General features: G+C 50.3%; 11 protein-coding genes across 11 annotated transcripts; 6 read left to right on the forward strand and 5 right to left on the reverse strand.

Moving 5' to 3' along the window:
* Window positions 1-346: 346 nt before the first annotated feature.
* Window positions 347-1,402, forward strand: Pdw03_6594 (Stc1 domain; the record flags this gene model as incomplete). The annotated part of the gene is made up of 6 exons (XM_066101397.1): window positions 347-417; window positions 475-501; window positions 548-782; window positions 842-1,051; window positions 1,121-1,219; window positions 1,289-1,402. The coding sequence occupies 6 exons, from the start codon at window positions 347-349 to the stop codon at window positions 1,400-1,402; spliced, it is 756 nt and encodes a 251-aa protein (XP_065956480.1).
* Window positions 1,403-2,706: 1,304 nt separating this feature from the next.
* Pdw03_6595 (hydroxyproline-rich glycoprotein DZ-HRGP) lies at window positions 2,707-4,055 on the forward strand (the record flags this gene model as incomplete). Its single annotated transcript, XM_014679841.1, has 3 exons — window positions 2,707-3,447; window positions 3,506-3,608; window positions 3,661-4,055. 3 exons carry the CDS (start codon window positions 2,707-2,709, stop codon window positions 4,053-4,055), a joined length of 1,239 nt encoding a protein of 412 aa, XP_014535327.1.
* Window positions 4,056-4,463: 408 nt separating this feature from the next.
* Window positions 4,464-6,290, reverse strand: Pdw03_6596 (Reverse transcriptase, putative; the record flags this gene model as incomplete). Its single annotated transcript, XM_066101398.1, has 1 exon — window positions 4,464-6,290. One exon carries the CDS (start codon window positions 6,288-6,290, stop codon window positions 4,464-4,466), a length of 1,827 nt encoding a protein of 608 aa, XP_065956481.1.
* Window positions 6,291-8,659: 2,369 nt separating this feature from the next.
* On the reverse strand, window positions 8,660-10,618 carry Pdw03_6597 (Reverse transcriptase, putative; the record flags this gene model as incomplete). Its single annotated transcript, XM_066101399.1, has 1 exon — window positions 8,660-10,618. One exon carries the CDS (start codon window positions 10,616-10,618, stop codon window positions 8,660-8,662), a length of 1,959 nt encoding a protein of 652 aa, XP_065956482.1.
* Window positions 10,619-10,888: 270 nt separating this feature from the next.
* On the forward strand, window positions 10,889-11,464 carry Pdw03_6598 (uncharacterized protein; the record flags this gene model as incomplete). Its single annotated transcript, XM_014679840.1, has 1 exon — window positions 10,889-11,464. One exon carries the CDS (start codon window positions 10,889-10,891, stop codon window positions 11,462-11,464), a length of 576 nt encoding a protein of 191 aa, XP_014535326.1.
* Window positions 11,465-11,760: 296 nt separating this feature from the next.
* On the reverse strand, window positions 11,761-12,956 carry Pdw03_6599 (Nucleic acid-binding, OB-fold; the record flags this gene model as incomplete). The annotated part of the gene is made up of 2 exons (XM_014679839.1): window positions 11,761-12,479; window positions 12,824-12,956. The coding sequence occupies 2 exons, from the start codon at window positions 12,954-12,956 to the stop codon at window positions 11,761-11,763; spliced, it is 852 nt and encodes a 283-aa protein (XP_014535325.1).
* Window positions 12,957-13,277: 321 nt separating this feature from the next.
* Window positions 13,278-13,961, reverse strand: Pdw03_6600 (DRAP deaminase, putative; the record flags this gene model as incomplete). Its single annotated transcript, XM_014679838.1, has 1 exon — window positions 13,278-13,961. The coding sequence occupies one exon, from the start codon at window positions 13,959-13,961 to the stop codon at window positions 13,278-13,280; it is 684 nt and encodes a 227-aa protein (XP_014535324.1).
* A 396-nt stretch (window positions 13,962-14,357) lies between these two features.
* Window positions 14,358-15,310, forward strand: Pdw03_6601 (Molecular chaperone, heat shock protein, Hsp40, DnaJ; the record flags this gene model as incomplete). The annotated part of the gene is made up of 2 exons (XM_014679837.1): window positions 14,358-14,511; window positions 14,565-15,310. The coding sequence occupies 2 exons, from the start codon at window positions 14,358-14,360 to the stop codon at window positions 15,308-15,310; spliced, it is 900 nt and encodes a 299-aa protein (XP_014535323.1).
* Window positions 15,311-16,735: 1,425 nt separating this feature from the next.
* On the forward strand, window positions 16,736-18,639 carry Pdw03_6602 (Universal stress protein A; the record flags this gene model as incomplete). The annotated part of the gene is made up of 4 exons (XM_014679836.1): window positions 16,736-17,468; window positions 17,534-18,273; window positions 18,336-18,397; window positions 18,462-18,639. The coding sequence occupies 4 exons, from the start codon at window positions 16,736-16,738 to the stop codon at window positions 18,637-18,639; spliced, it is 1,713 nt and encodes a 570-aa protein (XP_014535322.1).
* Window positions 18,640-19,494: 855 nt separating this feature from the next.
* Pdw03_6603 (uncharacterized protein) lies at window positions 19,495-19,988 on the forward strand (the record flags this gene model as incomplete). Its single annotated transcript, XM_066101400.1, has 3 exons — window positions 19,495-19,576; window positions 19,690-19,896; window positions 19,951-19,988. 3 exons carry the CDS (start codon window positions 19,495-19,497, stop codon window positions 19,986-19,988), a joined length of 327 nt encoding a protein of 108 aa, XP_065956483.1.
* Window positions 19,989-22,677: 2,689 nt separating this feature from the next.
* Window positions 22,678-25,004, reverse strand: Pdw03_6604 (Bifunctional tryptophan synthase TRPB; the record flags this gene model as incomplete). The annotated part of the gene is made up of 3 exons (XM_014679835.1): window positions 22,678-24,409; window positions 24,495-24,798; window positions 24,869-25,004. The coding sequence occupies 3 exons, from the start codon at window positions 25,002-25,004 to the stop codon at window positions 22,678-22,680; spliced, it is 2,172 nt and encodes a 723-aa protein (XP_014535321.1).
* Window positions 25,005-26,150: the final 1,146 nt, after the last annotated feature.

Genomic DNA, 26,150 nt, shown 5'->3' on the forward strand with positions numbered 1-26,150 from the left:
ACCCTGAACTGCCCCTCTATTTCGAGTACCATTTTCGCTGTTATACCTTCGGTCCTTCTTGTCGAGCAGAGCTTTGAGGCCGAAAGAACAAGCAGGTCCATAGTTATGACGGAAAAGCAAACTCAGGGTGATTGAAGTGGCAAGGCCAATACCCTCACTTTCGGAAAGAGCTACCCAGGCAGCTGCCCTCCTTGTGCCTTCCTCTGATATAAATTGACTACTGTCCTCTTTGGTTTTCTCTTCCTCTCCCACATCCAGCCACTACACCTACTCTGTGGAGCATCTGACGATTTTTGCAATTTTCTACCTGAGTCTTCTACCTTTTTAGAAATACCACTCTTTGACCATGCCTCAACGACGAAGACGGCCCCTCCTCAGCCTGTTTGCAGGGGGGTACACACCCCAAATGAGAGAGGCGTCAGTTCACCAAATCTCCCTTAGGGTGTAAGATAGTTGCTAACAAAGTATCGATAGAGTGGACCAAGTACCGATTCCGAACGAGTCAGTATTTTCACCTACCTTAATCTTCAAATGTTCACCGTCATAGAATCAAATGTTGCGTCTGCAAGCGGCGTCGTCCAAAGTCTCTGTACTCAAACAACCAACTGAACTATCTCCGCCAGGCAATATTCGATCTTGGCTATAGCAATGTTCGTGACCAGCAGGTTGCAAAGTGTGGACCATGCACAAATTCTCAGGTCTGTGAGGAGCTGTGTCATCGTTGCGGTCACTACCGTGCCATCGACCAATTCGCCAGAAACCAACGGAATCGCGATAGTCCGGTATGATTTTCTTCAGCTATGCAATGCGAAGGCTTCTAACGCTTGCTTTGTTCTTATAGCTCTGTCAGCCCTGCATGAACTACCAGATGTCCCTCGATCCTGCCGATCAACCTCTTGCAATCATGGACAAGGTCGTGGCTGAGGATACGGGAGAGGATGAGGAAGAGGAGCTTAACTCTGAGCCTGCTGGTCGTTCTGGATCTGTGGCTCTTTCTAATTTTATGGAACACCCTGGGTCTGTTAATCTCTCTGGCTCTCTGGGTCAGCCGGTAAATGATCAGCATAACGTCAGCTTTGCCCAAGACTTCCTCTTACTGATGCACATCCCGTTACTACAGAAGAGTCTAGAGCAGGGCATCGAAAGGGCTCTTGTCCTGCACGATGATTCCACAGAGAGTGAGGGTAACGGTAACCGGAGCGGCTTCGCAAGGGTCAAGGTGGGTGACTTCATTTTTAATAGGGCTTCTATATCTCTGAAAGATTTTTTCCAAAGCTTAATTCTATAGGCGCACCGTGCCCATCAAGAGCCTGTTCCCGACCCTGAGCCCGCCCCAGGTTGGGCACCCGGTACTCGCAAGGTCAATAATGGTGCTCCTTGGAAAGGAGGAAGGTTCCTTTAATTCTTTCCAACACCATATCAACCTCCGAGTTGTGAAAGATGATGCTTCTATGGGAATTTCGGCTGCTAGGCTGTGCTAATGCAGTCCACGACTTGCTCTTCTTCTTCCAATTCTTCTATCTCTGTAGTACTCCCGGTTTCTCGCTTGCTTCTTCATACAAACGGTTTGACTACTGGGTACATCTCTGATGTCTCGTATATATCCAGACGCTGTTTCTCGCTGTTTCGTCGGGGGAAGCGAGTTTCTCGTGATTTTAGCGCTGTGACTGGTGCGTGTCTTACAGGCAACATTTTTCACATTCTAATCTACGAAACTTTCATTTACGGTGTGGGCTTACAAGTCCGCGCCTGATTAAATCCTGTCTACTTCTTTTTCGCTTTCGTTTCTGGATTGAACATGCTTTCTGAAGATACAGACGCCAATCCAAGTTTACTTTTTTGAGCTCCCATGGTTCGGGAGGCAATAGTGCTGTGGTTATGACATCAGTGGCACCATCAACCCCACATACTATAAATAACCTTGGAAAGCATTTGCAGCTTGTAGCTCGAGTTCATGGCAGTAATTCTAGCATGTTCTAGCTATTTGTGTTGGGAATGTGAGGCAATGGCAAACAGAGTAATTCCTTTGATTATTTGAATTCTCCGACAAATTTTTGGTTTGTTCATTCCAATAATAGTGTCAGGTCATCACTTTCGTAAGGTTAGATGAGGGCAGCCCAACAGAACAACCCTTCAGACTACAGTAATTCTCTGGTCTGTCGATCGGGGCCCAACCGTCGGATCCGAGCCGACGGTTGGTGATGACATAGCTCAATCTTTGAAATAGTGTTCTTGGTAATTGTGATAGGTGCAAGGGCAACTATAATGCACACAATGCATGGAATATGCATGCTCCGTTAGTCTGCCGATAGTGTCGCTGTGACCTAGTCTAGCAAAATGACAGAACATCTGTGGGACTATAATATATAGAACAAAGGGTTAATGTATTCACGAGCGACCGCACAATGTGACGTCGAGGGAGCACAAAGAGAATGATTCGCAAGCCCGTCTCGCTCTTTGTGACGATGTGATCGCCACAACGTCTCACTCGACCCCCACCAGCCCCTCTACCATAAACTATTAGTAACTCGTGACCTCTCTACTCTTCTTCCTTTTTAATACTCCTCTCCAAATTGATTCATCTATTAAGAGCGAAGGAACACACTTCTTTGTGCAAAGAGAGCAGTCCAGCCTCTATACCTCCGGACCCCCCCCCGTATGCTCTACAGTGGAAATTACGACAGGCATGCATATCAAACGGGCAAAATGAACCCAGATCCAAACAAAAATGGGTACTCACCTACACCCCCATTTTCATCCCACCACGAACCAGCCTACCTGAACATGCCGCGGACTGGTTCGCCAGCCTCAAACCCAACCCCAGAGCCCTACAACTATCCAAAATCCCAGTGCTCTGTCACAAAAATGGACACGGGGCATATAGACAATGCAGTGAGCTCTGCATTCTACAGTAGTGGCTCTGCAAGCTACCTTTCCCCGGAAGTTCTATCGCAAATCACAGCAATGGTGATCCAGCAGCTCAAGATAACTGGGTTAGACAACCTACAAGGATCCGGTGCGCCCCCGCCCCGCTCGCAATCGCAGCAGCCACCATGGCAAACAGATGGCTCCTTGCGGCCGCACGCAGAGTCCTCGCCTGCAATACCCCTGCAGCGAAGCAGTTCCATTCCCCCGCCTAGTTCGGCCTCTGAAAATACCCATACTGAACATTTCCGGCCATACGTCTCCCCCGGTTACACTAGTGATAGTCATCTTAGCCTGAAACCTACTCCTGATCCCCTTGCGAATAGACGTGGTTCCATATCGAGTCAGAGTAGTGATCGGAGTCATCATAGCCGCCATAACCTGGAGCGTCCGAAACCTCCGGATCGGGACGCTACTGTTGTGGAGATGACAACTCTAGAGCGGATATGGGGGAAATTGTTCGAGGAGGGTAAGGCGACGAAGAGGCTTGGCCAATTCTTACGTGGGATTGCGGTTCATCTAGTATGTGGACTTTTGTCTGTTCTGAAATGCTTCAGATTTTGATGGCTAACTTGAGTAGATTGAGGACTATCCCCCGGGAAACACCATTGTCATTCCCCCTCACAAGTTACAAAAGTTCTATCGTGATACTTATGATCCGAATGACCCTTATCCATGGCAAGGTTGGTAGTTCGATCTGTTCATTCACATTCCAGATTCTAAATAAATCCCTAGACATCTTCGACGATCGTACATCTTCAATATCTCGACTTTTCCGCGAAATCAAAGTCGAACATCATCTCATCCAAGATGATGTAGAAAAACGCCCAGATATTCCAGGCCTAACACCCAAAGGCTTCGAGACCTGGGAAACCTTGATGATCCTCGCGAACCCAGGACGCGAATACGACCGTCTCCAAAAAGCAGTTCTGAACATGCCCATCAACAACCCAGATGACAGGAAAGAGCGCTTCCCGAAGGAACTTCCGCGCCGTCTCTTTCCAGAAATCGGAGATCTCGAAATCAGAGAGGATATCGAGAACCGCCTGATGGTCCACTGCGGCGTCGATCTACCATCCATCACCCCCGAAGAACGCAACCAATCCGCCGCCCGACCAACCCGATCATGATGATGATGATGATGATGATGAATTCATTGACCCGATTTAGCTCGCTTTACATACATGCTGCTATGCGGGGGTTGCGTCCCAGAGCCCGCTCCCGACGATAAATGGTGGTGCATTCCCAGTATGCAGATCCACCCTGTGAGCAGGACTCGATTTCTCGAGGTCCTGCCACCTGAAAAGTAAGGCCACAAACCGGCCGGCGTAATGCAAACAAGACAAAAGAAATGTAAAGAAAGTCAATCCATCTGCCCGGTGTAGATGGTTTCCCGTAGTCCCCGCGGGCGCAGAGTGTCCCCTTCTTTCTCTGCAATGCACCTTCCACTTCTTCACTTCTCTACCTCCACTTCTTCATCCAGCTCCCCGAGTCACCGAGTCCCTGTATCCCCAGGACTGCCAGGTCTACTTGCTGCATCACTCCGGCAGGTCGAACACGAATAGGTTCGGGTCATGGCGCCATGCTTCTTCGTCTTCATCGGCAGCGTGCGTTGTTCTCCATGTGCGTTGGTGTGAGGTGACCTCGGCGGACCTGGCGCCCGGCCACTGTGATGTGTTCCCTGTTTCTCCAACATTCGCAGTGTCTTGGGTTGGTTTCGGTTTTGAATCCTCCTCCCCCTGCTCCTTACCCATGGCGACCGAGTCCACTGACTGAAACTGTCCCAAGAGTCCCGATGCGATCATGAACTTCGCCACGATCGGCGCTGCCTTCACTTCTGTCAACATTGCTTGTTCTCCAAGCGTTGTCGACACCCCCTCCATAAACAATTCCTCCACCATCTCCGACCGCAGTTCCTTCAGAAGCGGGCACTCCAGCAAGACATGCTTCACACTCTGGTTTCCCAGGTCACATTGACAGCGCGGTGAGTCGCTTCGCTTGATTTTGGACAGATATTCAGCAAGTCCGATGATACCTGTGCGGAGTTGGATCAAAACTGATGTTGTCGCTTTCCGCAGGCCCTTCCAATAAGTCAAATTTGACTTGCTTGGCACCTCGATCATCCTCCTCGTCCTCCTCGCTGTCCTCTTTGATCCTCCCTTTGTCCATGCCTTCTCCCACGCGATCGTCGATTCTCGCTTCACACTCTTGCTCGCTGCGGCGGCAAGCCGGATAGATCGGTTGTGGTTGACATTGGTGTTGACATTGGTGTTGTCATTGGTGTTGGCATTGGTGTTGGCATTGGCATTGGTATCATGAATGTTGGTCTCGGTGGTGGTAGCTGCTTCTTTTGCATACATGTCTGCAGCCTCATTCCCCGGAATGCCTTCATGTGCGGGGACCCAGCGTAGTTCCACCTGGATTTTATCATTGCACCATTCCAACAGCCGGAGACATCCTTCAAGATATACCTGGCCAGATGGCATTCGTGGGTTTTGGATGGCTCTGAGCGTCGCCTGGTTATCTGTAAAGATGACCACTCCACTCTTAGCCAGACAGTCCCGCCATTCGTTGTCATCATTGAACCTTTCTTTGATGACTTCCAATGCCATCTCGATAGCACGTAGCTCGGCAGCGTACACAGTGGCGTCGTCGTCGGTCCCCATATTACACAGCCTGGCTTCATTCCGCCTGTATGGGTATGCCGGGTACACTGCGGCCCCAATGCCGCCTTGATACCCGCTCCCATCGGTATAGAGCCTTGCTGGTGCATAGAGTTGTTCGGTGGTTCGCTTGTGTGTGTTTATTGCTCGCTCTCTCTCCTCAATGTATACCCTTGGTGGCTTGGTCCATGGTGCCTGGATGTATGCCTTCCTGCTCTCCCAAGTACTCGCCAATGGCCCCAAGGGTGTAGTGAGGCAGCCACCCTTCTTCCAGGTTTGGGCCTCCATCGGTGTATACCCCCCCCTTTGCTTTTGCATGTGTCCTCTCTCCACTAGCATTGTTTTCGGCACTGCGTATGCCGGGCCTGTACGTATACGAATAGCAGCCAACTGGACTAGCCGGTCAAGCTGCTGCTGCATAGGTAGCAAATGCAGTTCAATATCCAGTGCCTCCCTAGCAGTTGTTTTGAAGGCACCGCTCATTAAACAGGCTGCCCTTGACTGGATGTTTGCAAATTGTTTCACGTAGCTTCGTTCTCTTAGTGTGCTGGTCAGCGGTGAGTGCCAGGCAGCTGCTCCGAAGAGCATCTGTGGGATCATCACTGCTTGGTAGATAGCACGCATAGCGGAGAGAGATGCTCCCCATGTGGAGCCAGTCAGTCCTCTTAGTGCTTGTAAACTGACGCCGGCCTTAGCAAGCATTTGCTGCCGGTGGTGCTGGAAAGTTAACCCTGGGTCTAGCCAGACCCCGAGGTACCGCTCCGCTGTTGTGGTGGCCTGTACTGTGGTGCCCTGCAGTACTAGTGGTGTGTGCTCTTCCCCCCCAGATTCCGGGTTAACGAAGTGGATAAGGGCATACTTCTTAGGATCGAACACCGAGGCATGCCTAGCTGCCCAGGCGTCGGCATATTGGCATGCCTTTTGCAGCTTTGAGATGGTTTCATGCTCATCCTTCCCGATGACAATGAAGGCAACGTCGTCTACCCATCCACTTGTCTTCACACCCTCACAGCCCTCTACCAGATCTGCATTGTAGATTAGGTAAAGGATTGGAGAGAGAGGTGACCCCTGTGGGATACCAGTTGGTGTTGGGATACTCTCTGACACCCCTTCTGGTATACGGATTCTAGTACTTCGGGATGTAAGGAATGCTTTCACCCAAGGTGCGAGCTGACCGAGTCCCCTTTTGCGGAGGTTGTAGAGTAACCTTTCGTGAGAAACGTTATCGTACGCTCCGGATACATCAAGTAGTAGCATGCTTGCTATCTTGCCTTTCCCCCAAGCTCTTCGTATCCGGCCGATGATCGACTGGATAGCATGGTCGACTGAGATTCCCTTCCTCCCGCCGAAATGGGTATCCGGAAGCAATTTGTATGTTTCCACTGCGTAGCTAATTCGTCGGGCAACCACTGCCTCGAGGAACTTGCCGAGTGTATTAAGAAGCGCAACTGGCCGGTATGACTTCGCAAGCTGGTAGTCACGCTTACCAGCCTTACGTAGTACCACTGTAATCGATTTCTGGAAGTGTGTTGGGTTGGTACCAAGCCGTATGCACGCGTTGTAAATTCGAGAGATGGTGTCGAGTACTGTCGGTATCTCAATAAGCTTATGCCATAGGGAGTTCGGAAGGCCGTCCTCTCCTGGCGCTTTGTCTGGTGGCGATGCTTTGACTGCCTGTTTGATCTCTTGGTGTGTGATCTCTGGGAAGCGGATTGGCCCTCGATTGATCTCCGTCGGATCATGGTTGATCACCTTCGAATCGATGTCAGAGAGATCTGCCGGTGGCGGTACTGGGAAGAAAGCTTGCTGGAAAGCAGCTGCTTTCTCTTCGACTGTCTCGGCTAGTCCCCCTGGTATCTTGATTGACGGCGTGACCCCCTGGTCATATGCCCCCTGCCGATTTCTTGCCCATTTGCTCATCCTCCACATACCGCCAGGACCCTCCTCGATAACCTCCTGTACCTTACGGCGGTGGTATCGACGGAGCGCGATCTTGATCAGCCGGGTCTTCCGGTTTCGTGCTGCTTTGTATAGCTCTTTGTCGTAAGGGTCCCCTGTCCGTTCGTGTCGACGGCGGAGCTGTCGAACTTCTTTGACTGCTTCCTGACACTCTGGTGTGAAGCTGGGATTTGCCCACTGCGAAGGGATCGCCCATGGTGTAGAGATATCGACTGCGTCGTTGATGATTTGGATGAATGCTTGGCACTCAGCCTCCACATCGTCGGCTGTTGTGAGGTTTTGGGGGTTGGTGGTGGTATTGGTGGTGGTGGTATTATTCGTGTTGGTGGTGGTGTTGGTGAGTTGTCGCTCGATGAATTCTATCAGCTTCTTGTCGTCTGTGGCCTTCCAGTTTCTCCTCTTTGGTGGTTCGTATGGCGGGGTACCGATGTCGATTGTTGTCACTACTGGGTAGTGATCCGACCCATGATCGGTACCGACCTGGCATTCAACCACCCTCTCTGCTAGTGTGTTACTGACAAAGGTGAGATCTAGGACCGATGCCTGCTCGTTTCTTCGCCATGTCGGTGATCCAGTCTCTGTCGTCAGTGACAGATTATGAATCCCCGCGATATCTAAAAGTCTCTCTGCTGCTGCGGTCGCTTTCGCTTTGGAACCTATTCCACTCCACGTTGGGTGGTGTAGGTTCATGTCCCCGATCAGGATATGTTCTGCGTATGGTCTCTGGGCAAGCTCTCTATTGAGCTTTTCCACCGTTTCACCATCGTCGTTGTTATATATGTTATGCATAAAGAGGTCTGTCCACCCATCTAGATGGTTCCTCCGCAGTTTCAGCAGCTGGTATCCTTTCGACACCGTCTTGCATGACCAGGAACCTGGATCGATCCGTTTCGACACGAACAGACAGACCCTGGCTCGTTCACCTTCCAACTCCTTCGGGAAGACTAGTTGGTGGGTGGCCTTGTTTGGGTAGTGGGTTGTTGTTGATTGAGAGTTGATCCAGGGTTCCTGAACCGCAATCACATCCGCTTTCTGGACTGCTTTGTCTGACAGAAATGAGGCCATGACTGGATGGGCGTTGTGTGCATTGTATTGAATTATTTGGAAGTAATTCATTGAGATGTGGTGGTGTTGTTGGTGTCTGTTCCTGGATCATCACTGTGCTCCGACGCATCATGGAACTCCTCTTCCGCATCTTCGTCGATTTCAGCAACTTTGTGTCGTACCAGTTGGTATCGCCGAGTCGTTCGGGGTTGTTCATCCATAACGTAGTCCTCCGCCATATCATCAGCTGGTGCTGTCATCCTCCTCTTCTTATATGACGTCTGGAGCTGTTTCTCCGGATCTGTCATGAACTGCATAGTCTCTTGGTTCTGTGACCTCAAAGAGCGAGCCGACTGGCTTACTGCTGAGGCAGTTTCAGCGAGCTCCTCTGGTATGATAGGTAGATCGTCATCCTCCGACGTTCTCGATCTAGTTCGCATCACATGGCTGGGCTCCTTTCTTCGTTGGGGCTTCTCCACCCCAACCTTTGTATACATCCTCCGAATTTCTTTTGTCGGATGCGATGCGTTCTCTGTCGGATGAGGTGCGTTCTCTGTCGGATGCGATGCGATCACCGTCCGATTCGATGTAGGTGCTGCCCGATATATCGTCGTGCGCTGTGCAGTTTGCTGCGGCGCGTGGATTGGGGTATCGAGTCCCTGTTGGGACTGGGAGGTAGTGGTACTACCCTTCGTAGTCTCCCTTTGCCGGAAGTGGAGTGGCACACGATGGAATAGAGGGCTGTTAGCCAGTGCTAGTCTTGCCCCTTCTTTCGCTGCTGTTCTTACTTCGCATGCGTCGCTCGTTGGCCTATGGCCTCCGCCACAATTGGCGCATTTCACTTCGACGTCCCCTTGCTTAGCACACTCCCAGGTCGGGTGTTGCTTCGCACAGTGGCCGCACTGGTATTCGTTTAGACACTGTGAGTGTACATGTCCTGGTTTCTGACATTTCAGGCATAATTTCGAACGGCCTTCTCGGCAGAAGCGGGTAGTCTGGTGCACTTGGTGCTGCCAGAGCGTACCCTGCGTGATCGCCTGGTTTGCAACCACCGGGTCGGTGAATTCAATGATGATAGAGCCTTCACGACGCTTGCCAGGTTTTACTAGCCAGCCAAGGTGGAGGATTTCAACCTGGGTATCACCCCATGAGTGGCTGTTTTGGCGTACCAGCTCCTTCGCCATCCCCGCCATCGACTCCTGTGTCAACAGCATCGTCTTCGTATCGATACCGCGCGCTACTACCCCCCATGTCGGCTTCCTAACATGTGCTGCTGGGCCGAATGATTTCAACCAGCCGTCAGCATGCTTTCGTAGCAACTCCGCACCGGAAGCGCTATTCGCCGTCATCTTCACATCCCCAGAGGGGAGAACCTTCGCCGCTAAGAAGTGGCAGCCACCACCAAGGGGGGCACTGGCTTTCCTCCGGGCGGCTTGCTCCCGTGTCCTCTCAGCCTGCTCGACGATCTCCCTTGGTGTCCGCCGGCGGAGGGTTTCGCGGGTGTCGCTGTCACGAATCTTGACGATAATCTCTCGATCTTCGCGGAGCTCAGCTGGCGAAACTCCGATCGAGGATGATCCATTGCTTGTCGGGAGAGATGGGGGGGGGCCGGAGCCGGTCCCTTGTCCCCATTTCTGGAGCCGTGCCCAGAAGGCTGCCGAGTCGTTCGAATTGCTTGTTTGTGTGGACGGTGTCGTTGCTGTTGCTTTGATCGCCGTCGTAGCTTTTTCGATGCTATCCATACGCTGGTCGAGTCGGTTGAGTGCCTGTTGCACCTTTTCCATGACCTGAACCTGCGGTTTGTCCCCCTTCAGGGAGTTCAGTGCGTATTGCTCGACGGATTTCACAAAGTTGATAATATATATCTCACCTCTTCCGTCATTTTCCATTGTGTTCAGCACCTCTCTAGCACTCTGAGCGAGCTCCTCCATGGTACTAAAGTGGTTCCGTGGTTTCTTGGGGGGTGCCTTTGAAAACTCTGTTTCAGGGGGCGAATTTGGTTTTCTTCCACCACCGGCGACAGCCATCCTTCAATTCCTATAAAATAGGATCAAAAGATAGAGCCGGAAGTTAGAAAGAATTTGAACTAATTTTGAGAGCCTGTAGGCCCTTGGTTGGCGAGATAGAACAAAAATTGAATCTGGGCAAAAAGAGTTGTTTTTCGACCAACCCGATCATCCACCACGACCGCATCACCCACAGAGCGAACACACTCATACGAGCGAGGCAGACCCCGCCCCACAGCATCAACCCCCAAACTAACCCAACAACCACAACCAAGACTCGCATCGGCCGTCATGGACGACGAAGAAGACGAAGAAGAAGAACCCACTCCCTCTGTGCCACTCGAGCGCGAGCGCAAGCCTTACAGTGCTAATCCAGGCATCGGGAAAGTCTATGAAGAATCTGGCCACAGTCACAGCCACGCGGGCTCCTTCTCCACGGCCCGACCTTCAGATCCAATCTACAAGGGAAAGGCATCGGAACCACATCCAGCACACCACATGTCCGACCCCTATGATCGCGACCTGCACTACTCACGCTCGGGATCGGGTCACTCTGCTGACAAGCGGTTCTCGCATGACTCCCGCAGCTCGTCCCAGAATGTGGATATTCGTGCTGGTGGCAGTGGTGGCGGTGACTATAGGCATTCAGAGGGTGATTTGCATGGTTGTGATCATGCAGCTAGATATGCAGGGCTATCGGTACATGATTTGTTGTACAGCGAGTCACCTACTGCAAATGGGTCCGAGGATGATGCGCGCGAGTATCATCGCAGTAGCCGGGATAGGGATGAGGACTATTGTCGTGGAAGTGGGCAGGGCGGGGGATCTGGGTCTTCGTATGACAAGTCTGACCGGTATTACCGTTGAGAATGCGGTTGTTCTATGTTATGGTGTCTTTTGTTTTGTTTTGGTTTTTTTCTTTTTTGGTTTTTGGTGATGATTGCATATCAGCGCAATGTTGGCTTTTCGGTCTTGATTTTTGATTCATTTCAAGCTCGGCGTTGCAGGGATACGAAGATACCCCTTCTTTCCGAGGTTGTGCATGACTGACGATATCTCATATCTCATAATTGACGTTCTGTTCTGCTCCGAAATGTGAAATTATAGTTCCATCAATGGTTTTGGAAAGAAAAAGCGCAGCGCACACTCAAGTCGACTCCATCTCACTCTGCATCCCCAAACCCAAATTTCCTCATAACCCTCTCCCCATCCTCTCTAATTTTAATAAGCTCCCTCTCCCTCTCATACTCCTCCTTTTCATATCGACGTACAATAGCTCTGGCATGCCTCTCCTCCCGCTCAATCCTCTTCCTTGCAATCCTCTCCGCACGCCTCCTATCTTCCAACGCACGCTCATCACACCTCTCAGCATCACCACGCAGAGTTTCAATCTCCTTTTCAGTCAGCACCCACGGCACAGACAACACCTCAATTAGAAACCGCAGCCGGGTATCCAAAAACTGCATTTCGGCGTTCGTATCGCGCACGAGCCAGAATCGTTCGAGATGTAACTGCATCTGCCAGCGGAAGGTTGACAGTGTCCCCTTTACACGGACTAGTGTCCCTGGTTGCAGAGCTGAGATGTCTATCTCATCGTGGTCTTTGGAGGTTAAGTGTGTTTCGTGGGTGAGACTGGTGGCTGTTGGCGCTGTGAGGGAGAATGAAGACCATGCTGCCTCTTCTTGGCTATTGGTTTGGGATATTTGGATAGTACTGCTGGGTTCTGGTGAGGTCTGTTTAAGTACTGCAATGTCGATTGTTGCACCGCTGCTGTCGTCTAGTGTTAGGATTGTGCGTCGTGGGATATCAGTTCGCGCCACTATGATGCCTACTAGGCTGACGAATTGGATCGGATGGTTGTTGTAGAAGAAGATGTTTTGTCCTGGAGAGGTTTGTTAGTTATGTGGTTCTTTTGATGAATATGGATAGGCGTGGGTGTGTTTTGGTTTGATGGCAGGGAGATATTTGGTGAAAAGGAAGACAAGTTATATTCGGATCTGTTGGAAGAGCATGCCAGAGGGCATTGGAACAAGGATAGAAAGTTCAGACATAACCACAAGGAAGTATAGACAGTGTGGTGGAACATCTCAAATGGACTTCAAGCTAACGCCTCTTTTCGAGCCTCCACGCTAGAGGACCCGGGAATGTGCACATGCGGCGCTATGCGAGTGGATCTTTAGGGGAAACGTTGAAATGAACGCCGTATTAGAAAAAGCAACAACATACCCACAAAGTCACTTGATTTTCGGAGACGGTGCACATCGGCCGCGCCCATTTTCACCCAGGTAAAGTGCGTTGGTGACGCCTTGAAGCAGAACGCGGGATAGAATACGAGGTTCTCATTGTTGACCTTTGCCATTGGTTCATCTTTTATTTCTCGGAATTATCCTGTTTTGGAGATGTTTAAAAAGATGTCAGAGTTTTGTTCTGGACTGGGAGCTAGAACTGTTGCACGTTGAGTTGGTGTCACGTGGTTGTATTCAAGAAAGGTCGCTATTTCCTTAGGGAAATATATTCTGCGTCTTCATGGTATGGGGATATAGCGTGTATCGCGGTGACTTCGAGATGCTTCAATTGGGGGTTCTCCTGGCTGCCTCTTGACATTCTACGTCAATGTCGCGAGGCGACATTCAACCAGCCCACGATGGCACTGATTTCTACGCCACCTGCAACACAATCTCTATAGATAGATATGCTGATCCCCCTCCATCATCCTCTTCATCGGATTCCTCGGCATCGTCTCCTGCCTCTTTCTCTCCTCAGCACTGACATCATCAATGATAGTCTCTTTCTCCCCCAATGCAGCTCTAACCTCCTCCTGCGCATTCTCATGCCCCGTAAAAGCAACTGTCAAGATCTCCTTCTCCAACCCACCGACATGCTCCCACTCAATGCCCGCCTGAGTTAACATCCGACACCCCTCAGACTCGCCGACGAATTTGTTAGGCTCCTTAACGCCAAAATAAACCTTATGGATCCCCTCTCGCCCACCTTCTGTCGTCTGCGTGATGCGCTGCACACACGGCGCATTCCCAGACAGCCGCTTCCCGCACGGTTCCATTGTCACGTACATGATGAGCTTGCGGCCGGGCTCAATGGGGAGGACTTCCCCCACTTGAGAATCGGGTATCTTGTGCACTGCGGCGTAGTTGGCGAAGCAGCATTGCTCTGCGTGTGTGTTACCTGCTAGCTCCATTGTGTACCCTGTCGAGAGGATCCGGTCGTCTGTGAAGGTGGGATCGTTGTCTTTTCGGGATAGCAGAACTGCGCCGACTCGGAAGTTGGTGGGTCTCGGGGGAGATTGTTCCGCCAGGGCGAGGCATTGTTTTATGTAGGGTATGTGAGGAGAGGTGTTTGTCGTCATGGTGAGTAGTGTCAGTTGCGATTGGGATCGGTGTTCAGTGTGGGAGAGGATGGGTACGGTTGTGGGTTTAAACTCAAAACAAGGCGGTTGAACTGGATACGGATAGTCTCTGTAGCTCTTGAAATTTGAGAAAAGTAAAGTGGCGCTGCCGATGGGCTTGGGGAGCTTGGAAGTGGGTTGACGGGCAAGGCGGGAAGCAGCAGCAAAATGACGAAATGGCCCCGTCGCGTCTAAATCGCGTTCCGTTTCTACAGCCCACGCTCGTGCAGTCGCCACTTCTGTTGGTCTTTCATCTCTTACACCCCAGTTCGGTGTAACGTGTCTAAATTATACTCGGCTCTTTCTTCTAGTCCTCCATCGAATCAAGAACGCACCTATCGTCACCAAAAATTTGCAATGGTGAAGAACGCGAAACGCGAAAGCCATGCCTCAGATGAAGAAATGCCGTCTATCGAGGAAGATCTCTATAAGGTTCTAGGTGTTGCATCTGATGCAACCCCAGAAGCCATCAAAACCGCATACAAAAAGAGCGCTTTGAGAAACCATCCCGGTATGCAACACCACCCAGGTCTGGAGACATCCAAAAACCTAACACTGGACCAGACAAGGTTAGCGAAGAAGCCCGCGCAGACGCCAATGCAAAGTTCCAACGAATCGCACTGGCATACGGCGTTCTTTCCGACGAGCGCCGACGAAATGTGTACGACCGAACCGGCAGCACGGACGAAGCTTTCGGTGAAGATGGTGACTTCAACTGGATGGATTTCTACCGCGAACAGCTGTCAGCGATGCTCGACTCGCGGGCGATCTCAGACTTTCAGAAGAAATACCAGAACTCAGACGAGGAGAGAAAAGACCTGCTTGCTGCGTATGAGACGCACGAGGGCAACATGGATGCCATCTACGATACTGTGATGTTGTCTAATGTTCTAGACGACGATGAACGGTTCCGGGGTATAATTGACCAGGCCATTGCGGATGAGGAAGTGACGGACTTTCAGCAATATTCCAAAGAATCCGAGAAGAAGAAACAGCAGCGTGTGAAGAAGGCGCAGAGAGAGGCGCGGGAGGCGGAGAAGCTAGGCAAGGAGATTGAGGATAAGAAGAAGAAGAAGAAAGCTGGGGCTCCAACGAAGAGCTCAAAGGCTGCGGCAAACGAGGATGATCTTCTGGCTATTATCACTAAGCGCCAGCAGGACCGTGGTGCGGGCTTCCTTGCTCGTTTGGAGGAGAAGTACGCGCAGCCTGGGAAGAAGCGTGGTGTCGATGATGAACCTTCAGAGGAAGCTTTTGCTGCTGTTGGGGCTCGGAGGGGGACAAAGCCTAAATCGAAGAGAGCTAAGGCTTGAATCAAGGTCTTTGTTTCCTCCTGAAGCATTTATGTGTCATGTCCAAGCGTTTATCATGTGGGGTTTAATAAGAGTTTTGTTAATTGCATACGATACCTTTTTATCCTTCTAGCCATCACACTGCTATGAGAAAAAGACATCCAGAAAGACCTTACTCAAAAGTCATGGCAGAAGAATCTGGGCATACAGCCACTCGACGTGGCTACAATAAGAAGCCTCACCTTAAGCGTTTTAAGTCTTCTTTGAAGCTTCCATTTGGTCCTCTCCTTGGTTACAACAGATTGGGCAACAGCCTCTTGCTTCCCCCATTACTGTAATTCCTATAACACTGAGATCACTATATATGGATCCATGGAGTAATTTCCCAAGTTGAGAAATGGACTCGGAATAGGGAGATTTTTTTTTTTTAAGCATAGCCTAGAGAATCTTTGTGAAGATCAACTCGTCGGGGGTGCATGAACTAGAATTAGCAACTGTCCTATACCAAGACATGTTCTTAGTCGCCACCTTTGCTTAATTCTGTATCCTACGAGGGGATACCTAACTAACTAGGTAGGTTATTTCAACAGTGATACTCATTTGACCTTGTGTTAGGATTTGGCATTAGCTCACCGCAGTCCCACCATGTTAAAGCGAGAACATTGAATCAACCTTGATCACGTCTGGCTGATAGAGTAGGAAAATGAACTCTTCGAATGAGCTTGAAATCAAATACATTCAACATGGCATGATCGTAATGCGTAATGATGTACAACATAGCGAAGAACATTGCACCGCGGGGCACGACACATGAAGAATCTAGACATGCAGCCACTGTGGCTGGAGGAAGCAGCCTCCCCTTGGGCTCCTTCTCCCAATCGTGGGGTTTTTGTTCTCTTTCCATTCTGTTCTTTTTCTGTTAACCCCAAGTCCAACTAGTGAAGCGATTATGTGAAAACAAGCGGTCAACAAGTGGTCGGAGTTTTAGTCGCCATCGGTACAATAACGGCCTGTATCCCTCGCCTGGCAAGCTGGATGTGCATATGAACGTTGGATAGTTGTTACCAGATAACCCAGATCTTGCAACTAACCGCTTGATGTTGCAGGGGACTGCTCAAATTCCTTGATCAATTTTCCTCGGACGCCCCTTGTCGGCCCCACAAGCCTGACAGCGACGAGTCTGAAGTTCTCCACAGCGGAGGCGGTGTCCACGCCATGTCGTACCACACTGGTCCAATTTCTCCCACGCAACAACTGCAGAGCTTGGATGATCGATCGAAAATATCAACAATAAACGAGAAACCAGGGCTAAGCCGTTCTCTGCAGAAACTGCTGATTGCCCCGCAGTCTAAGAGTACGTGCGGGACAACCTATTCGCCCAAAGGCGGAACCCGCAGCCCAGTCGACCCACTCATTTCCTCACCTTTACGCATCTGTTCTTCAGATATGGCATCTGCCCCAAGCTCGCCAGAGAGGCCCACAGCCGAGTGCGAGGCTTTTCCTCGTAGATCATCTGACCAGGTTGTTGACACTATCCGCTCAACTACGGGTAGCATTGACAATAATGCAAAATCCGATGTCACTTCTACAACTATAGAGCAACCACACGCCAAAAAGCGATTTATGCAGGCTCGAGATAGGTCTCAGAGTCGCAAGAGTGTGGCTGCCATGATGTCTGGCTGTCTCTTCCCGAGAAGCTTTTCCCGTGGCAGAGACAGAGACTCATCACGGGGATCTTCCCAGCGTGGATCATCCCTCGACTCCCACTCTGCTTCTTCACCTGAGCGGGGTCGCCCAGGTTCCTCTAACAGTCATTCTCTTCACGTCAATATTTTAACGCCCACTCCTCTAGGGTCAGGGAAGGGGAAATCGCTCAACATACACGAAATATTCAACAAGTCAGATGACGCTTTGGCCAAACCCCATGGAAGTTTGCCTGATTATATTAAACCGGCAGCCGTGGAGGAGGAAGGGGAGCGACTAGCCAAAGATGTCTTCGATCGCGACAAGAACATGATTGAAAGCAGTGAAGATGAAGCCAACGAGACGTCGAGTGACGAAGACAGCACTCTGGACGGTGTACGAGGCCGCAAGAAAAAAAAGGACTCGGACATTACATCTATAACGCCAAGCGACTTTGTGAAAGCCAAGGCCGAAGATTCCAAGCACTCTGAAGGACGTAGGTTGCCTTCTCGGGACTTCTGTGAAATCGGGCATCCAAAATGCTAATATCACATTGTATAGCAAAATCTTCAGAGCCCCCAGGTGGACGACAGGAGAAGAAACCGCGAAAATCTGCTTTGAAAGCTGTGGTCCATCCACGGACCAGTTTTGACATCCCCACCCCCCGTGTGCAGTCAGTGGCTGGCACACCTTACGGCTCAGAGGATGAAGCCGAGATCGGTGACATCCATCGTGCCCAAAAGCTAAGCATTTCCATGTCAGCTATCGATAACGGTGTTCACAACCGATCCATCCGAACAATTGTCCGCGGAAACTTCTCAAGTCCGCAGGATCAAGGTGATGGGAGCCGTCATCGCCGTCGGAAGTATTTAATCGCAACCGATCTGAGTGAAGAGTCGGTCTATGCCCTCGAGTGGACTATAGGGACGGTTCTCAGAGATGGAGACACAATTTTTGCCATCTATGCCATGCACGAGGACTCCACTACTGCGTCAGCGGTGCAAGTTGGCGAGGGAGCCAAAGTGATGAAAGATGCAACGGCTGTCATTGGCACCCAGACGAAAGAAGCAAATCAGAATTATGGATCCCGTACAATCCTGGGTCTACTTGGCTCCGGGACTGCTAGCAGGACACATTCTGTGGATTCCCGGGCATCGTCAATCGCCGAAGCCGAACGCGTGCGGGCAGTTGAGACTGTGTCTCAGACCTGTGTGAAGCTGCTGCGGAAAACGGTCCTGCAGGTTCGTATTGCCGTAGAAGTGATCCACTGCAAGAACCCAAAGTCGATGATCACCGAAGCTGTTAGTATTTGTTCTGCTCTCAACCTCCCTGTTATCTGATTCATACTTACCATGACTCTCAGATTGATGAACTTGAGCCCACACTGGTTGTTGTGGGTGCCCGAGGTCAGAGTGCACTGAAGGGGTGAGTGATTTGAATTTTTAGTTTGGTATCGTGCTGCAGGAGACAATACTAATTCTTACCGTAGTGTTCTTCTGGGCTCGTTCTCAAACTATCTTCTTTCGAGTTCCTCTGTGCCGGTAATGGTTGCACGCCGAAAGCTCAAAAGGCATACGACGAAAGACAAGCTCAAGGGCACTACAAACGTGCGCCTTTCCAATAATCTAATTACCCCGAAGAGTCTTGCTCAAGCCAAAGTGGACTGATCAGTACACTTTGTTTTGTTGTGTTTTAATTCTCTGGCTTGCCTTGTTCATGGACCGGGTTATGTATGGCGAGGCGCCCATCTTGCGAATGGTGCATATCTAGATTTTACCGGCTCTATTCAATGCGTATGGATACCCTACTTTTCATGGGCCCAATTTTTGACACTATTATGGCTCTCTCTCTCTCTCTCCCTCTCTCTCCTATTTTCACTCCTGGTTTACTCTTAATTCTTGATTCTGGTCTTGGGTAGTACTTTTGCTCGTCGTGGCGCAGTCTAATTCTTACTTGCTTAGAATTGATGTCTTAGATGACCCGAATTAAAGGATGTTGACCTCCGCCTCCACTGGACTTGGTCGAATGTACATTATAGATATATCCCTGGGCTATTGCTTCATAGTCTGAACGTTTAATAGCCATCATAAACGTGCCTCAAGCTTTGACCCAGTCCCAGTTGAGCTCAGTTGGGACAGCCAAGGGCATGGAAATGGTAAACGTCATTGCATTAACCCCACATTCGTTCAGTCTAGGAGCATAAAAGCAGACGAGTTAAATAGGAAACCGGGCTGTTGTCGAGGTGCGGACCAAGATCTCGTCCCCAACATACAAGACTTTAACGTACCTCGTTTATGAAATAGGTGTTTGAAGGCACTCAAGGTGTTGGCGGAAGATTACTTGGAAATCAACAGACAGCCTGTCAACCCTCATCCACAAGCATGTGTACTGCCACCGTTATGCGAGGTAAGGAAGCTCACGAATGGAAAAGGTGCATCCCGAGGAAATGGTTTCGACCGGTATCTCCACTAATTATAGAAGATCCCTTGTCTTCTCAACCGAATGAAATAGCTGCGTCCATAATGAGGCAAGCGACTCTAGCTAAGCCTACGAAGGGTGTTTTCGACGGCCCCGAGGGGAGAAATCTCTATCGCCTTCGCCGCTGTGGGTGTCAATATGGAGAATGCTCGTTTCTTTAAGCGCGACTTTGAGGAGAACGCTACATCTTCCAACCTATGTTGTACACCCTTCAGATCGAGCCTCACAACTCCACGCAGCTATCCACTCACTCTATGGAGTACAAGTGATCTCACTGGATACATCGCCGAGAGTCGGGGGTTCATTGACCGCCAGCTCGACAACCACGGCATCTACCCACCAACGTCCTACCATCCCGGTCCTGTCGAATGAAGGCCGCCCCTGCAAGGACCACTCTGACCTGTCTAACCAGCTGCACGCCAAGTACGCCATTGGCCATGACACCAGTAGGCAATCCACCCTTTTACGTCCTAAAAGCGTCTCCAACCACCCCCAATCAGCCGCTGTGAAAGCCGTCGAGAAGAGGCCCTCTCCTTGAGACAAGCTCTCTCTCTCTCTCTCTCTCTCTCTCTCTCTCTCCTTCCTCGAGATGTTCGAGCGCACCTTCGTCACCCCTCCCTGCGAAGCGCGCCAGATCTAGAAATCCCTCGACCTTGTCTGGAACCTGCTCTGCAATTACCCCATGGAAATGCTTAGCCGCGTTGCTTATGCGTATTCTGGACGAGTCCTGCGCCTGCAACACTCGTTAGATGCCTAAGAGGATACTCGCGATCACTCACAGGAGAACCTGGTCGACAAATGAGATGCTGTATGGTGAGAATCCTAGGTCATGGACTGTGTTGAAGTAAACGACGGCCAGCATGATGCGTTGTCGAATCCATTCCAAAGGATGGTTGTGCTCTCTAAAAAGTGTAGGCTGATTGATGTATTTGTCGATCTTGTGGGCATGATCTCTTAGATATTATAACCGTGCCAAGCGCCCAACCACCCATCCTGGGTAGTTGGTGCGCCCCACCAAACGCAAAATTTCCAATTTACTATCACTTTTGTACCTATTTTACACCACACCACGATGTCAGACCGAACCAAAAAAATGGAAACCCAAATCCAGCTTGCAGTCAAAGCCTTCTCCCAGGCTAACAAGCCTAATATCGCCCAGCTAGCGCGGGAATTTGACGTACCATACCATCGGCTTAGGGCTAGGATTCATGGCCGTCAGTCCTACACCGACCGTGCCACAATAACCAGATCCCTAAATTCAATTCAAGAAAAGGCGCTCACTAGCTGGGTTCAATCCCTAGATAGTGCGTATACATCACCTACCGCAGAGATGGTTGAGGGTGCTGCAAATGCCATTCTAAAGAAGGCTGGTGAAGATCGGGTTGTCGGCCACAATTGGGCCTATCGCTTCATCACAAGACTACCCCCTGGATTCAACTATATCACCCAACATCCAAAGGAGAAATCGAGGGTTGATAGTGAGGATTACGGCGCCTTGCTTCTTTGGTTTAATAACCTTACCCAGGTTATGAAGCATCACCAATTTCTTCCACACGAGATCTTCAATTGGGATGAAACCGGCTACCGAATTGGCAAAGGTAAAGCACGTAAGGTTATTACCTCGCGTACAACCAGTTATATTGCTACCGGAGGCCAGTCGGAATCAATTACTGGTATTGAATGTATCTCTGCCGATGGCTGGTTGATGCTACCATGGGTTTTACCTAAGGGTAATACCCACATGGAGGAGTGGTATGAGAATATCACTACTACCGATTTTCGAATTAAGCCTACTACCAATGGCTGGATTGACGATGAAACCGCCCTTCAATGGCTATTCTCCTTTCATGAAGCTACTATTAAGTTAGTAAAGAAGGGTAGGCCAAGGCTTCTTTTAATGGATAACCATGGCTCCCATCTTACATTCGAATTTATCGACTTTTGCACACAAAAAAACATCATCCCACATTTCTTTTTACCCCATACAACACATCTCTGTCAACCGCTCGATGGCCCAGCATTCCAAAGCCTAAAACATCATTTTCGTACGATGAATAATGAGATTGTTATGTGGGGTGGAAGTGCAAGCAAAAAACGGGATTTTTTCCGGATCATTCAATCGGCTAGAGATGAAGCTTTTACCCAAAGAACAATAAGATCATCTTTTAAATCTAGGGGTATCTGGCCCCTAGATCCAGAGGTTATTCTTAAACCTCTACGCCAAAGAGATCTTGAATCTGAAGGGTCCCCCCTTAGGATTCTTACGCCATCCCCCCCCCCCCCCCCCCCCCCCCCCCCGATTTTACAAGCTCAGCCACCAATTCACCACCAGATACAATTGAGCGGGTTAAAAAGCTTAATACTAAGCTCCTCAATGATCTAAAGAAGATTGAGCATCTATCTCAAAGCGTTCAGAGGCATGTTCGACGGAGTGCAGATGCAAACACGCTTTTGTCCCAAGAGGTTGAATTGTTAAAGGCCTCTTTGAAGAAGGCTCAGTTCCACAAATCAACTGCAAATACACCAAAAAATGGGAAATCGCTTCTTAGGACTAAAGGCAGTGTCCTATCACCTATATGTGCAAATAGGATGATGGTAAAAAGACAGGATGCCGATGCTAAGAAGCTAAAGCGGCTACAGGCAAAACAGGCCAAAGAATTGGAAGCCCAACAACGGGCCCAGGAAGCAAGGGATTTATTAGAAGCTGAGCATGAAGCTTCAATGGTGGCAAGAGATAGTCACAGTGGAAATTGGTATATAGATAGTCATGGTGGTTACATGTAAATAGCATTTTTATTGAATGGGAAATTGAAAATTTTGCGTTTGGTGGGAATTTTGCGTTTGGTGGGGCGCACCAACTACCCAGGATGGGTGGTTGGGCGCTTGGCACGGTTACTGCTTTTTTTCTAAAATCTAAAGCTATCTATGACTATGAAGACAGTCCAGAAACAGGAAGAAAAACAAAAGACCGGAAAAGGGGATATCAAGGTTTTTTTTTTTTTTTTTTTTTTTAATTTTGTCTAAAGGAACCCACCCCCCCCAATGAATGAAAAGAAAGTCTGCATTAAAAACGCTTTTCCCATGACCATCCCGCAATGTGGAGCATGAAAGCATCAAGGAATCATGAAAACCGCTGGCAAGACAGAGGACCGAAAAAAGAAAGAAATATGAAACAATGAGAATATTTTACCCGGATGCAAAAAGGCACTTGAGAGATCAGACAGACCTTAGAAGCGCAGATCCCAGCCGATCTTAGGGCCCAGGCGAGGAAGCTCGTCAGCGACCTGCTGAACATCCTTATCACCACGACCACTCAGGTTGAGAACAATGTTCTGGCCCTTCTCCATTGTCTTGGCAATTTGCATAACACCCCAGACGGCGTGCGAAGACTCCAGGGCGGGGATGATACCCTCGTGTTGGGCAAGAGCACGGAAGCCAGTGAGAGCCTGGCTGTCGTCCGCAGCGATGAAAGTGGCGCGGTTAGTGTCCTTCCAGTTGCTCAGCTCGGGGCCGACACCGGGGTAATCGAGACCAGCAGAGATTGAGTGAGTTTCCGAGATCTGACCGTGCTCATTCTGGAGAACGTAGGTGCGCACACCGTGGAGGACACCGTGGGAGCCGCCAGAGAGGGTGGCAGAGTGACGGTCAGTATCGACACCATCTCCAGCAGCCTCGACACCGATGAGCTTGACGCTGGGATCGTTGGAGAAGGGGTAGAACATTCCGACTGCGTTGGATCCGCCGCCAACACAGGCGATGACGGCATCAGGGAGCTTGCCAATCTGGGCCTGCATCTGCTCCTTGGTCTCGTTTCCGATCACGGACTGGAAGGTGCGGACGATGGTAGGGAAGGGGTGGGGACCAATGGCGGAGCCGATAATGTAGTGAGTGGTATCAAGTTCGACAACCCAAGCGCGAAGAGCCTCGTTCACTGCATCACGGAGGGTACGGCTTCCAGCCTCAACAGCGACGACGGAGGCACCAAGGAGCTTCATGCGGAAGACGTTAAGACCCTGGCGGCGCACATCTTCAGCACCCATGAAAACGGTACAAGCCATGCCAAACTTGGCACAAACTGTGGCGGTGGCAACACCGTGCTGGCCAGCACCAGTCTCGGCAATGATGCGGGTCTTGCCCAGGCGACGGGCAATCAAAATCTGTCCAAGGGCGTTGTTGATCTTGTGGCTTCCGGTGTGGTTAAGGTCCTCACGCTTCAACCAGATGTTAGCACCACCAACGTGGTCAGTCAAACGCTGGGCCATGTGAAGGCTGCTAGGGCGGCCCATGTAAGGGTAGTAGGAGCGGAATTCTTCCCAGAATTTGGGGTCGTTGTTGGCAATATCGAAGCCGCGCTCGAGCTCAGCCAAGCAATCCATAAGGGATTCGGGGACATACTGTCCACCAAACTCGCCGAAGCGCGAGGGCTGGGAGGAAACATCCTTTGTGACGTTGAGAGCCTCAATCTGGTCAGCGAGACCGGGTCCGGCGGAGGTATCAGCGTCAGTGATGACTTTGGTAGCGTGAACCTGACCAGAAGGCTGGGCCTTCTCAATGGCCTCGAGAACGTTGATCTCGCGAGTGAAAGCGCCAGTGGCATCACGCTCGCGCTTGCGTCCGGTGATGCTGGAGAGGTACTCCTCGGCAGCCTTGGCAGCCTGCCCAGCAGGGGCCTTGCCAACACAAGTGATAATCTGGCTGCCAATGACAACACCCTCGGCCTGCTCCTGGACCGACAAGAAGTGTTCACGGGTGCTGACACCGAATCCCAATGCAGCAGGGACATTGCCGGAGTATTCGTGGACGCGGTTGAGAAGCTCCGGAATATTTGCGCTCAAAGAGCCGGTGGCACCAGTCACACCCATGCGGGAAACAACGTAGATGAAGCTGTCTGCGATCTTGCAGAGGAGACGCATACGAGCATCGGAGGTAGCAGGGGCGATAAGGGGAACGTACGAGAGACTGCAATCAGGTAAGTATGCTAGACCAACATGGACAAGTAAAAAAGATTTCAAAAACGAGGAAAGGAAAATTGAGACCAACTTACCCAGCGCTCGAGCAGAGGTCACGGAAACGGACAGCCTCCTCCGGGGGCAAGTCAACCATGATGAAACCATTGACACCAGCCTCCTTGCAGTCACGGAGCATACGCTCCTCACCATACTTAAGAACAGGGTTGAAGTAGCCCATGAGCATCAAAGGTGCCTGCAGACCGCGGCTACGGGCAGTGCGGACAAGCTCAAGGACGATAGTGAGGGTGACACCATTCTCAAGGGCCTTTGTGTTAGCGGTCTGAATGGTAGGGCCATCGGCGATGGGATCTGTGAAGGGAATGCCAAGCTCGATGATATCTGTGATGTGCGACCAAATGTTAGTTAAAAGATTACCCATTTGAACAGCTTTCACTTGGGTTTAAATTACCGGCGCCGCCGTTCTCGAGGCCAAGGAGGATATCGACAGCTTCCTCGACGGTGGGATATCCTGCAGTAACGTAGGCCACCAGTGCAGCACGCTTCTGTGCCTTGCACTTCGCAAAGGTCTGCTTGATAGCCTCCATGATGAATGGCGATGTGAAAGTGGCGGGGGAAAAGAGAGTGGGATTGAGAAGAAAGGGAAAAGGCCAATGGAAGGCAAACGGTCCCTATATATAAGTTCAAGTGTGGGATAAGTCACGCGTGAATGGTTGGATCAGAACTGGGAAAAGATGATGCTATAAAAAAGGTAAACGATCTGATCTGTATGAGTCAAATGCAACTGCCCTTTTTCGAAGCCGATTTCGCCGGCCCCGCGTCACGTGCTTTGATAAGATAGTAGGTCAGCTGACGTTATCGTGTCTACATGGAAGGATAGATGTAGGGCTAAGCTTTTCACGTGATAACATACAGGAACAGTCGGCCGATTAGGCGGCGTTATGGTGTCTTTTTAAGCTGTCTTCTCATCTGCTTTTCTTTGGGAGAGGCCGTTGGCCCTTGTTGTGATCGTAGCTAAAAAGGTCCAAAATGCGGAAATCCAAGCTTTCCATGTACAACGTGCATGTGACGCTTCACATCACTGACCAAGCCATTTCTTTATTACCGGTGTTTCGTTTTACAAGAGGCAAGGCTCAATGAGATGAATTCAAGTGAAACTAATCTGAAGATCTGCATGCAACAACTGTGACTCAAAATGGGTAATATTAAGGCAGAAAAGCAAGAATAATGAACGGTCCAACCGCTCAGGTCCGAAACGCCAGAACAATGCAGTAGGTAGTAAGTAACAACAGCCCTCAGCTGAAATAACAAGAAGCGGCAAGTACCGATCCAACTCCGAACAAAACTTTCAAACAGAAGTCAAAAGCGAACGGGGATTGCACAAGGAAGACCCGACACATGAAGGGGACTCTAGTGTCAGGCATCCTCACTCAGAAACCCCGTCCAAAATGCACCGAGGAGTTGGATTGAACGGACAAAGCCGCCCAGATTCCAAGAAAGAAACAAACCCCCAGTCTATCCCATTTTCAATCCAAAAATAACCCACGAATGCAAAAGGAATGACAAGCAAGCGCCCGCTATGCTGAATGGTAGTACAAAAGCCCAGAGTGTATGTTTTTGTGCGCAAAAAAAGGGAGTGGAAGCTGCAATGCCCGGCATATGAGTTATGCAACCCAAGGAAGGAATGAACAAGACACCGTCTAGATGCGAGGAACAGGTCTCAGAGTGGGACC

The sequence above is a fragment of the Penicillium digitatum genome, chromosome 2 (assembly GCF_016767815.1).
Source record: "Penicillium digitatum chromosome 2, complete sequence".
NCBI classification, from domain to species: Eukaryota; Fungi; Ascomycota; class Eurotiomycetes; order Eurotiales; family Aspergillaceae; genus Penicillium; species Penicillium digitatum.